Genomic DNA, 13,788 nt, shown 5'->3' with positions numbered 1-13,788 from the left:
TCATATCCTTGCGCAGAACCGTTCATGTCCAGGCAAGTCCCCGGCGGTGACTTTGAACCAGACCTTGGAGGTATGGCCATGGCGCTTGGTGGACCGCTGTCCAATAGGAGAATGAAATATTATGGTCTGTACTAGGCTAAAGGGATATTCCGTGTATATGTACAAGGAATATACAAGGGATATCAAACGATATACAAATATTATGCAATATATATCAATCAATAAATATATATATTCGGTTTAATCTGATCCTTCGTAACAAAAGCCCTATCGAACGTACGCAAGCTCTACTGTCTTTAACTATAAGCGTTTACACTCCCCACTTACTGTACCATGTTCTACATATAGAACCTCATCTCATGCACCGGTTTGAATCAAAGCCCTATCGAACGTACGCAAGCTACTGTCTTTAACTATAAGCGTTTACACTCCCCACTTACTGTACCATGTTCTACATTGTGTTGTTGTAGCCACCGGGTAAATCGCGATTTTTTTATTAGTTTGTCATGACAAACCAATTACATAATCCAACATATGTGTAAAGGCACAACATATTCCAGTTAACGGTATATATTTTTTAATGATTCGTTACGGCGCAATCAATACTTCCATGTGTTCGGGACCTCCATGTTTTGGGGGTATTCATCAGAAAAATCTGATCCGGGATTCGGCTCCCATCAGTCGGGCAAGAACTGCAGGTTTTCAGCCTCTCTCCTGGAGCTTAAGGGGGAGCCGCGCTCGGCCAATCAGAGAAACGCGGAAGGCGCTCGGCCAATCAGAAGAGAGACGCGTCACTCGTTGGAGGCTCATGTCTCCGGCGTCCCTGTTATTTTTCTACAGGCGTAGGGAACGAGCGTAGAGCGGCTGGTATTCACGAAGGAGAGCGCTGGCCAATCAGAGAAACGCGGAAGTGCATATTAGTTGCCTTAAGTGTTCACGCCCCCCCCCCCCCCCCCTGCTAGGCCCTTGGAATCATCCTAACCTCCCCCCCCCAGCTACTCCCCTGCCTGTATGTCATGTATGTCATAAATGTCACTATGAATTGAAAATGGGGGACCCTGATGTAAACAAGACAAACGTACTGTATTGTACCCATTCTGCAATCTATTAAATAAAGTTTTCATTCATTCACACTTATTCACTTATTTTAGTTGTACTGCACTTCTAATCTAATCTAATTATAGCGAGGCAAGTGATTACAGGAAGCTGTGGTAACAAAATTATTATTTATTTATTTCGCCACTAAAGAACTAACGTTCTGCCGGTGACGACAGAAAAGCGTTTGACTTCCCCGCTGCGGCGGCGAGCGACTTCTACCCACAGCGTCCTGTCGCGGCCCTTCGACTTTCCGTAGTTGTGGAAGTCTGCGCGCGCAGCGACGAGTGAAAACAAACCGTGGAGTTTACAGTATCTGGACGGGACTCCGATCATGGCTAATAACTTTCAAAACACGACTCTCTCTCTAACTCTACCGATCTCCTGTCAGATATGCCTCGGCAAAGTAAGTCAATATAAAATTTAATAATCAATCACTTTAGTGTAAACCGCCGAAAAGCCAGGCCGAGTGCTTGAGTCTTCTCTTCTCTCTCAACACAAGTAACGTTAACAACTAGCAGAGCTAACAGGCTACATGTGTAGCTAACTTTGAGCTAACTGTTGATGTGTAATGTGACAGTGGCGGTTTAACTATGTTGGGGGACAGTTGACAACTGTAATACTACAAGTCTGTACATGCATCTGTTTAGCACTATTACTCAGTAGTACTGGTGTGTACATTTTATACCCAGTTTAATCACCTGTACATTGCATATTACTACTGCACTTTACTGTTACATTTGTACTCTGGTTGGATGCCAAACTTATGCTTTCGTTAAACTGTACTTGTGCTGTACGATTACGATACATGCATTGTAATCTAATCGAATGTGATGTGTGCATTGCGAACTGATCCAGGTTCGGCAGCCCGTCATCTGTGCCAACTACCACGTGTTCTGCTCGAGCTGCATGGATCAGTGGCTGAAGAAAGCCAGCCAGTGTCCGACCTGCAGGGTCCCCATCACCGCAGAGAACCCCTGCAAAGAGATCATCGGTGAGTCAGTGTCGAGCTGCAGACAGAGGCTACGTTCGCACTGCAAGCTTTAGTGCTAGATTCATTGCTCGGATACATGTTTTGGCTGTTGACGTTATTATGTGGCCAATATCCGATTCCAGTGTTGATTGATTGAAAACTTTATTAACAGATTGCAGAATTGGTACAGTACAGCTCAATACATAAAATTGTTAAGGGGATGCAGACCAGAGAAAGACTTTCGTCTTGTTTACATCAGGGTCCCCCATTTTCAATTCATCATAACATATATGACACACATGACATACAGATAGACAGTACTGCTACATCTATACATTTATGACATACCAGATTTGCAAATACAGTACTGTTTGTGATACAAAAAGAGTCCAGAAGAGAGAGTATATACATTTGACGTAGAAACTGTACATTGGAGGAGGTTGGGTTGGTTGGGTGGGTGGGTGGGGGGGGGACTGTACATTGGAGGTGGTTGGGTGGGTGGGGGGGTTGGGTAGGAGGGGTGGGTGGGGGACACTGTACAACTGTACAAGCAAAACTGTACATTGGAATATTGACAACCATACTTGGTCATTTATTGTACATTGGAGGGGGTTGGGTTAGGACATTTACAGGGGCCAGTTTCAAATTGCAGTCTCCCATAGGTGTCCCTTGAGAGTGGTTTTGAAAGTGGGTAGTGATTCACATTCCTTTACAGCTTTGGGTAGGGCGTTCCACATTGATGTGGCATAATTGCGAAACGTGTTTGTGTGAACTGGCCACACGCTCCTGAAGGGACCTCCTCCGTGCGCAAATTAACAATAATGACGATGGACATAAACATGGAGGACACTGACGTCACAGTTTATGGTTGCATTTATAATTTGATGGGCAGTTGAAGCCGGCTAATTAAAACAAAATCAGCCATGTATTTGATTTAGGACCACATATGGAAGTGGCCATGATCGGAATTGAAAAGATCAGATTCCATTTTGTGTTCAGTTGTTCACACTGTCGTTAAAAAACAGATCTGAGTCGCATATGAGCGGATTTGGGCCACTTTCTCCTGCAGTCTGAATGTAGCCTTTTTTTGGGGCTGTGGAGGAAGATAATAGCCATGGGTCAATAATGTATCCACGACGACCAACCAAGATGGGGGGGGGGGGGGGGGGGGGGGTCCTATTTCCTACTTCCTACTTAACCAATGATGTTGTTGATCAGTAGAGTCCTCTCAGCGCAATCCATGTTGTTCCTCATTCTAACTCCTGATTGTTGAGTCACAAACCAATGCAAAGTCAATGGGGGTCAGGCTCCAGTCTACAAGCGGACTGAAGACAACTGAAATCTACTTTTGTTCACTCACTGTGGAGTAGATTTCAGTTGTCTTCAGTCAGTTTGTTGGATCAACAAGAGTCTCAGCTTTCCAGTCATACCCAATTCATGCAATTCCAAGACTGTTTTGGGGATCCCTGTATGCAGAAATAGTCAAACACACCATTTTTAGAATAGGAGAAATTAACACATATACTGCATGCAAAGAACTGCATGGTTTTTCCCTAAAACTGTATGGGATTAGCATAAAGAGGGGCATGTGTATAAAGGGGAGACCTGTGGCTACCCATAGAACCCATTTTCATTCAGATATCTTGAGTTCAAATTTGTCTAATTTTGGAGAATTATTTAAATGATACTTGTCCTTTCGGACAAGTTATGTTTTTGTAGGTTTTTATTGATTTTCGCTACCGAGCAGTCCGGTAGAGAGAGAGAGAGGAGGAATGGGAGATAGATCGGGGAAGACATTCGGCAAAGATCACCGGGTCCGGGAGTCGAACCCGGGTCGGCCGTGTTGCACCGTAGTGCTGTATGCGGTGCACCACTCGGGTGCTCCATTTTGGAGAATTATTTAACTCCTTCCTGACAAGCAAGTATGACATGGATGGTTTCAATAGATTCCTAAGGTCGTCTGGTTTCATATGATGCCAGTATCTTCAGTATCTTTTCTGAAGCTTTGAAACTGAGCCTGCTATAGCCTCTGAAAGATTCTCACCTCTAGTGTCATGTCAACCTTTACATATTTGTCTTTCGCTGCTGTCAACAGACTTTTCTAAGTAAGGGATAATGTATAGCTATACTCGATAATTGTCGCAAAATAATTGACCTTCACTGACGTTTAAAACACCTTATCCCTTACTTAGAAAAGTCTGTTGACAGCAGCGAAAGACAAATATGTAAAGGTTGACATTAGGGCTGGGCGATATGGCCTAAATATGATATCACGATATTTTCTGACCTTTCGGCGATACACGATACGCATCACGATGTTTTTATTTTTTCCCCCAAACAATTCATTATGAGGCTTACCCAGACAGTATTTGAGTTTGCAAGCTAACATTAAAGACAAAATAAAATACCCATGAATTTAGCATTTTTATATTATATATTAGATTTAGATTATTGGATTATTAGATTATATATTGCATATATTTAGCAATGAGATATTATATGATTTAGATATGAAATATGATGAATTGAAAATGGGGGACCCTGATGTAAACAAGACGAAAGTCTTTCTCTGGTCTGCATCCTCCAGTCCACTGTTGATTGTTGTTGTATTGAGCTGTACTGTATTGTACCTATGCTGCAATCTGTTAATAACGTTTATATTCATTCAGTCGGCAAACAGAATCATTTTGATTGACAGTCGCGTCTGCCAATTACGTCACATCGCTTGCACCCGCCCTGCTGTTCTTAGCACCAATCGGCAAGCGCGTATTAATTTTTTACTTCCACTATTGGAGAGCTCAATGAAAACAACAATGGCAGCGGTAGCTCGCCGCGGCCGACGTTTAGCTTTTAGCTCTGCAGAATGACTAAACGACTGGAGGCATAATGATTTTACTGCAACGGATGTTATAATAAAAGCCTTTCCATACATCTGTCTGATTGAAAACGTTATTAACAGACCGCAGAATGGGCACAACGGAGTCAGCACGGGCTGAGATATGAACGGCTAATGCTTGCTATATCTAGGTCGACCTCGGTCGTTGCTATGTAAATACGCTGATGTTATTGAAAGTGTAACTATATAACGTCAATGCCACAAAACGAATGCCTTTGTTATCATAAGTAGTAACTTTTGATGCAGTAGTGTGTGTGTGGGGCGGCGGCGGCGCTGTTCAAAAGTTTCAACGTGTGGACCAGATTGACGCAACACAAGCCTCTTGGGCAAAACATCACGATATCCACGATACGTTTAAAAAGTGTATCGTTAATGAACTGTACCCGATATTTATATAATATCGTCATATCGCCCAGCCCTAGTTGACATGACACTAGAGGTGAGAATCTTTCAGAGGCTATAGCAGGCTCAGTTTCAAAGCTTCAGAAAAGGTCCCCCATTTTCAATTCATCATAACTTATATGACATACAGATAGACAGTACTGCTACATCTATACATTTATGACATACCAGATTTACAAATACAGTACTGTTTGTGATACAAAAGAGTCTAAAAAAGAGAGTATATACATTTGACGAAGAAACTGTACATTGGCAGTGTGAACAGCACAAATCGCATGTAATCTGATCTTTTCAATTCTTATTTGGGCCACTTTCATACATGGTCCTAAATCAGATACAGGTCTGATATTCTTTTTGCAACGCAACCTCAGTCTGAACAGGCATATCAGAATTCATGTGACTTTTGTGTCACTCTAGAATCTAGATTGACATTCATCACAATTCTGCGCTGGTGGGAGTCACTGTGAATACAAACATGGAAGACCGCTGTGATGGAGGTACTCAGTGGAGGGACACTGAGGTGTTTACCTTATAAGTATTTGGGGTGATACTTCTGTACAAGCAAAACTTAATTTGTGCATGCAGGTCAGTTCAGGAGTGTCACCAGGTCACACTGGAATCTGATATTGGCCACATCAAATAATAATAATAATGTTAACAGCCAACAAACAAAAAAATCAGATCGGAGCAATAAATCAGAATTGAGCACTAAGGCTTGCAGTGTGAACGTAGCCTCTGTTTCCAGAACGTGTGCAGATATATACTTTATGAGGCTTATGGCGGGGACTGAGGACGATAACCTGACTACAAAGTCAGCGCCCCCTCAATGGGGAGCGATGACGCCTCTTTCGCGGACCAGCTCAACACTTTCTACGCGCGGTTTGGTGCAAACGGTGGCGCCGCTAGCTCAACGGCTAGTGACGTCACTGGCACGCCGGCTGTTGTAGAGGGGGGGGGCATCCGCGGGGGGCGGGGACGCTCTCTCATTGACGGTACACAGTGTGAGAAGAGCATTTATGCAGGTGAACACCAGAAAGGCTGCTGGCCCAGATGGAATAACAGGACGCATACTTAAGTCCTGTGCTAACCAGCTAGCCCCTGTGTTCACCACCATATTTAATCGATCCCTGGCGGAGTCAGTGGTCCCTGCCTGCTTCAAGATGTCTACCATTATCCCGGTACCAAAGAAACCCTCCCCAACAGGTCTCAATGACTACAGACCGGTGGCACTCACCTCTGTGGCCATGACATTTTTTGAAAGGCTGGTCAAGGATCACATTTGTGCCTCCCTCCCCAGTGATATGGACCCTATGCAATTTGCATACAGGCCAAACAGGTCCACTGACGATGCGGTCTCCCAAGTACTGCACAGCACCCTCTCTCACCTAGACCATCAGAAGGGGTGCTATGTGAGACTGTTGTTCATTGACTACAGCTCAGCGTTCAACACCATAGTCCCCACCAGACTGGTGGACAAGCTGATCGAGCTGGGTCTGAGCTCCGCTCTGAGCGCCTGGATACTGGACTTTCTGAGTGAAAGGCCCCAGGCGGTCAGGGTGGGGGGTCAGACCTCCAACACCATCACCCTGAGCATCGGGTCCCCCCAGGGCTGTGTTCTGAGCCCCCTGCTGTACTCACTATACACACATGACTGTGTGGCCAAGTTCAGCTCCAACTCCATAGTGAAGTTTGCGGACGACACGGTGGTGGGGCTGATCTTGGACAACGACGAGAAGGCCTACCGGGAGGAGGTTGAGGTACTGGAACGCTGGTGCCAGGACAACAGCCTGCTCCTGAACATTGGTAAAACCAAGGAGCTGATCGTGGATTTTAGGAGGAGACAGCAGGAGACACACACACCACTGAGGATAAACGGGGCTACCGTGGACAGGGTGAGCAGCTTCAAGTACCTGGGGGTCCACATCTCAGAGGATCTGACATGGCCAACACACATAGACTCAGTCGTAAAAAAGGCGAAGCAGCGCCTTTACCACCTGAGACAGTTAAGGAAATTCAGAGTATCGGGGAAGATACTCCAGTCCTTCTACTCCGGAGCTGTAGAGAGCATCTTGACTGGAAACATCACTGCCTGGTATGGAAACAGCACGGCGCAGGACGAGAAGGCCCTACAGAGAGTGGTGCGCTCAGCCGAGCGTACCACGGGTATTGCACTACCACCCCTGCAGGTCCTATACAACAAGAGGTGCAAATCCAGAGCCTGCAGAATAATGAAAGACCCTCACCACCCCAACAACAGCCTGTTCATGCTGCTGCGGTCAGGCAAACGCCTGCGAACACCAGCAACTAGGACAGAGAGACTTCGGCTCAGCTTCTTCCCCCAGGCCATCAGAGCCTTGAACACTGAACTCTCCACACACAAGCACACATGAGCACACACTAGCAGCTAGGGCTGGGCGATATGGCTTAAATATGATATCACGATATTTTCTGACCTTTCGGCGATACACATCACAATGTTTTTCCTTTTTTCCCCAAACAATTCATTATGAGGCTTACCAAGACAGTATTTGAGTTTGCAAGCGAACATTAAAGACAAAAGACTCATGCATTTAGCATTTTTATATTATATATTAGATTTAGATTATTGGATTCTTAGATTATATATTTAGCATTTTAGCCTTTTCGTTTTTTTAGATTATATATTTTTAGATAGATTTTATAGATTTAGATGATTAGATTACATATTGTAACTATTTATTTATTTACATGTATGTATACATTTATTATTTGAACGGCTTAAGGCTATATCTGTACTTGATGTTTGTTTGTTGTGTTGCATAATTGAAATAAACTTCAATCAAATCAAACCCCCCCTCTTAAAAACAAAAACCTGTGTTTAACCTAGCCATCTATAAAACATCATGCTAATGGACCTGCCACACGCGTCTCTACATTTCGTAGCTCCAGTTCTGCAGACCCCTCTCTGATTGGTTGAGCTCCATTTCTGCAGCCCCCTCTCTGATTGGTTGAGCGAAGCCCCTCTCTGATTGGTCGAGCGAAGCCCCTCTCTAAGGTACGCGAGGGAGGTGCGCGGGCGTAAGGTTATCGAGGTGCACTGCTCGCGCCAAGAAAAGAAAAAGATGCCGCAAATGTAATGCCGCAAATATAATGTTATGTTATGTTCGATATATTGAATGTATAATACATTAATATGGCAGCAAATCTTACAAGACGCGTCAGCAATGATGAGCGTTTTCCCTGTACTCCGCCATGTGAATCTAATCTGGATGCGTACCCTGAACTTGTGGTAGGCCTCGACTTTCGTCTTGTTTACATCAGGGTCCCCCATTTTCAATTCATCGTCTTGTTTACATCAGGGTCCCCCATTTTCAATTCATGATAACATATATGACATACAGGTAGACGGATACAGTACTGCTACATCTAGACATTTATGACATACCAGATTTACAAATACAGTACTGTTTGTGATACAAAAAAAACGTTGTTTACTTGTTGTTTTATTGCACAATGTCGTTCTATTGACAGGACCTAAATAACTTATGTACATATACCGATATGCCCTACTCTGTTTACTTGTTTTATTGCACAATGTCGTTCTATTGACAGGACCTAAATAACTTATGTACATATACCGATATGCCCTACTCTGTTTACTTGTTTTATTGCACAATGTCGTTCTATTGACAGGACCTAAATAACTTATGTACATATACCGATATGCCCTACTCTGTTTACTTGTTTTATTGCACAATGTCGTTCTATTGACAGGACCTAAATAACTTATGTACATATACCGATATGCCTTACTCTGTTTACTTGTTTTATTGCACAATGTCGTTCTATTGGATTCTATTATATGTTATTACTATTGTATTATGCACATCGTTGCGGGCAAGACCACCCGCATTTCATTGTAAACTTGTATGCAAATAAACAACTTGTGACAAATAAAACTCTTGACTTGACTTGACCACCAGCCTCTAAGGCATTAACTGGGTTAATTAATCTAAATGTTATATTGTAACTGTCTAGTTAGGCATTAACTGTGTTAATCTAAATGTTATATTGTAACTGTCTAGTTAGGCATTAACTGTGTTAATCTAAATGTTACATTGTAACTGTCTAGTTAAGGCATTAACTGGGTTAAGTGGGGAGTGCGTCATGGTACAGTTACAGTAAGTGGGGAGTGTAAACAAGTTGAACGCGTCACGTGAAATAACGTTATGTGAATAAACCTATAACGTTACAATGTACAGTTTCTGACAGCTGGCTGTGTTGTGAAATGTGCATAACGTTATGAATAAACCGCGAAGTCACGCGAAATAATGTTATACGCGAATCTGGTAGTACATTTCTTTTTATCTTCTTGAGATGATAACATTACATCCGCCTTTTACCGCGTGACGAGCTAAACCAATCAGAGAGGGGCTTCGCTCAACCAATCAGAGAGGGGTCTGCAGAAATGGAGTTCAACCAATCAGAGAGGGGTCTGCAGAAATGGAGCTACTGCTACGCAATGTAGAGACGCGCGCCACATACCAGCAAACGGGAGATTGAAAGAAAGGGAAAAAAAACACAAGCTGCCGCGCGGACTCTCATCACTGAGAGGGAGAGAAAGGAAGAGAGAGAGAGAGGGAGGGAGAGAGGGGGCCTTGTCAATAACGGCCTGTATTTTTTTTCTCTCTCTCTCCCACCCTCTCTCTCTCTCTGTCTACCAGTGCAGACTGTGTGGACTGACTGTCACTCAAAGTGCTTATGGGCGGAGCCAGGCCATAACAGCCTGAAATCTTGAGGCTGAAAAATGATGGTTGAGTACTTGATTAGAAATATAAAACAATGCATTTTTTGGAAAAAAAACGTACAAATGTCTTCAATAGACTAACAGGAATTGTGTAAAGTTGCCCAAATAGTGCTAGGAATAGCAGTACATGGCCCCTTTAATAAGACTAAAAGACTACATGACGGCTTCCTGTCCTCTCATTCCATTTCCGGTTTTCCGGTTAACGTTACATTTTCAACAACAGATTGCTGCTAATTAAACACTTCACGGAGTAACGTTAATGTTATGTCGAGTTCATACGTGTAGTGTAGTATGAACTAGTGTTGTCCCGATACTGGAATTTCGACTTTGATACGATACCAAAAAATATATATATTATTTTTTATAAACAAATTTAGCTTTTGTTGCTGGTTGATTTTCCTCAGCTTCTCTCTGGTACTATAAGAGAAGATAAATATAACACTTTTAAAACCCTTTGTTTATATTTAGATCACACATTTAAAAATAACTGTTCATCTCACTTCAATCATTTTTATTGCAGATGCAGAACATGGTATTTTCTCAAGCAGACGGATGTAAACACTGTAATCTGTGTTGCATGTACCTGACAAACTGAACTGTTTGTATTACAGTTAGTAACAGTTTTGATTTTTATTTACAGTTAGTAACAGTTTCGATTTTTATTTAAAGATAACGAGAGAGAGAGAGAGGGGTAGAGAGAGAGAGAGGTAGAGAGAGGGGTAGAGAGAGGGGTAGAGAGAGAGAGAGGTAGAGAGAGAGAGAGAGGCTATGCTCGGAGCATTTTAGTAACGTTACATTTTCAACAAGATTGCTGCTATTTAAACACTTCATGGAAACGGGGTAACGTTAACCTTATGTCGACTGTAGTATTGTATGACCTCGACATAACGTTTAAACGTTAATGTTACTCCGTTTCCATGCAGTAATTATAAAAGTGGCCAGCTAAGCTAAGGGAGCTAACGGCTAGGAGTAGCTAACGTTAGCTGATAGCTGCCTGTAACGTTACTAACAACTTATCAGCTGTTGATATTATGCGCCATCAGTAGACAACGTATCATGTATTAAACTAGAGTTAATGGTTTAATGCTTCAGTGACGTTGAAAGAGCAGCTCTCACGAACCTCTCATTTCTTTATGGAGATCCGCGTTGGCACTGATCTGTAACACCGCTTGCAAATAGCATTGGGGCATCTTCTTTAGCTTGTCCTTCGTTGTTTACTTTAAACCCGAAGTACCTCCAAACAGCACTTCTGCTGTTTTCTTTATCCACAAGCACAAGTTGCGGATGCTCTGCATTTGCCATCTTCAGCTAAAATGTTTGTCGGCTCTGTGAGGGCTGGAGGAGGCGGAGGGGCAAGCGTGCTCTGAACAGCGTGTCAACAACGTGCGGTAGAACACTCGCCAGCTGGTACCGATACTGCAGAAAGTATCGGTATTTCGGGAAATGAGTATCGAAACCATTTTAAATATTCAGTATCGTATTTAGTGTTTATTTTATTTTATTAAATAATTATTTATTTTATGATTTTTTTTTATGGACGTTTGAAGCTTCATTCGAATACTTCAATAGAAGCTTCGAATGTTAAATGACTTCGGTACAGCCCTACTTGAACGGTTCCTTCTCTGGGATTCACTCGTAGCTAAGAGCAGGATTTACGAGCGTGGAAAGGCAGTCGTAAGTCAGACAGACTGATGTTCTTAGTGGCTTCATTTGGGAGAATTATATATTTAATAATATATATTATTAGGGATGCACAATAATTATCGGGCCGATATCAGCAATTATGACGTTATCCCGATAAACCCGATAAAATTATTGATGGCTCCGATAAAAAATAAAAAAAACGTTCTTAACTTTATTTAATTTTTTTACTTTTTTCTTTTCATGTCAACGTTCACACGCACAATATATGCTTACTTAGGATTTGACTTGATTCAACAACAAAGCAGTCGGGGCAATGGCAAGCCGAAAACGGTCGAAAATGTGGTTATTAAGTTTGGATTTTTTTTTACAACTGAGGTAGGTAGATTACATTTTTAGAGACTAAAGTACCGAAAAAAGGTACCGTTGGGTACCGGTATCGATTCACAGGTACCGGTACCGTATCGGTTCAAATGTGAACGGTACACATCCCTACTGACAAAGCACAATACCTGTTGGTTTTTAGTTCACTCATTGTTCAGGGAAACACATTGTTAATGACATTGACGGATTGTGAATTTTGTGATTGACTCAAATTATATTTATTTGGAAAAATACATATAGTCACTTTATTTGAAGAGTCAAAACTGTTCTCTTGGCTTTGTTTTGTTCATATTAGTAACGCTCATGTCATGATAAATCTGGTTAGGTCAACACTACAGGAATATACATAAAAAAAAAAGTATAATACAATAAATATATGTTATCGGTATCGACCTTGGGGAGCAGAAAGTTATCGGTATCGATATCGGGGTCAAAAAATCAATATCGTGCACCCCTATATATTATAAATCTATAGTTTATTAGCAACGACGCATATTGTACTTGTGCTGTATAATGACAATACATTTGAATCAAATCAAATTTTGATCAGTCTCAAATAAGGCTGGGCGATTAATCGATTTAATCGATTAATTTTAATTAAAAAAAAATTAAGTAATTTTCTTTTATATATACATTTTTTTAACAGTGATGTTTGGTGAAAGTTAGATTTGCACTTTATTAATCCCAATAGGGAAATTGATTCTTGTTTGATGATCAAGAGGCACCTTTTATTGGTTTTAAGTGAAGTTTGGTGAAAAAGCAAGTTATTGCACTTCAATCCCAATAGGGACATTCATATTTGTTTGATCAAGAGTAACTGTGAGGAGGTGGCCATGCGAAGGAAAAATGCAGTCAGTCAGGTTGCCATCACCCGGTGGTTGGTTTTTTATTCTATTTGTTCTTTTGCTCCCCAGTGGGAAAAAACGGGAAAAAACATATTTTAACATAAATACAAAAATAATACAAAATGATCAAACTTTCTTTTAACAAATATAAACAACTAGGCCCTTGGCTAAGGGAACTAGGTCTTAGTACGGCTGTGTCTCGCTTCCAAGCCTATTCCCCTCTCATTATGAAAACCCCCCCCCCCTGTACTCTACCACACTTGGTTCCTTCCAAATCTCCCCTCCAGAAAAGGCCCTGGCCTCTCCCAGTTCTGGTTGGGCAGCCAGAGATCCTACATACAAGGAACCAAGTGGGAGCACAGACAAACGGTATTTATCAACAAATGCATGTACTTTAACACTTTGGGTGCCGGAGGTTAAATTCATTATATACCATGGGTTGCCAGCTCTATTTGTCTATGGAGAAGTTCCCCTTCTTTGCAGGGCTATAACCTTTTAAATCCTATTGCTAGATTGCCATTATTAGGGCCCATTCAAAGTCCTATATGTATTGTTCAGGGTGAAGCAACGTTAAACTTTTTCATTCACATATTCATACTAAAATATGGTCTAATGTATAAGTATGTTTTCATCTCTTTCTGCAGCTTTCTCCAGAACGTGATTTATAGCTCCAAATGCATTATATTGATTATGAAATACAGTTTGATAGCGATCTGTGCCAGATAATAAATTTCAACGGCACGTACTTCTGGAAGTTACTACACGT

The 13,788-nt window shown here is 41.9% G+C and overlaps 1 protein-coding gene across 2 annotated transcripts in view; it reads left to right on the top strand.

Moving 5' to 3' along the window:
* Window positions 1-1,388: 1,388 nt before the first annotated feature.
* Window positions 1,389-13,788, top strand: part of obi1 (ORC ubiquitin ligase 1) — a 42,844-nt gene continuing 30,444 nt past the window's right edge. For both annotated transcript variants that reach the window (XM_084307566.1, XM_084307565.1), the window contains exons 1-2: window positions 1,389-1,501; window positions 1,954-2,089. In XM_084307566.1, coding sequence (XP_084163692.1) covers window positions 1,430-1,501; window positions 1,954-2,089 — 208 coding nt within the window. In that variant the 5' untranslated portion in view covers window positions 1,389-1,429. The remainder of the gene's footprint in view (window positions 1,502-1,953; window positions 2,090-13,788) is intronic.

The sequence above is a fragment of the Notolepis coatsorum genome (assembly GCF_963971535.1).
Source record: "Notolepis coatsorum genome assembly, chromosome: 2".
Lineage (NCBI taxonomy): Eukaryota > Metazoa > Chordata > Actinopteri > Aulopiformes > Paralepididae > Notolepis > Notolepis coatsorum.
This window is presented reverse-complemented; position numbering and strand designations above follow the sequence as displayed.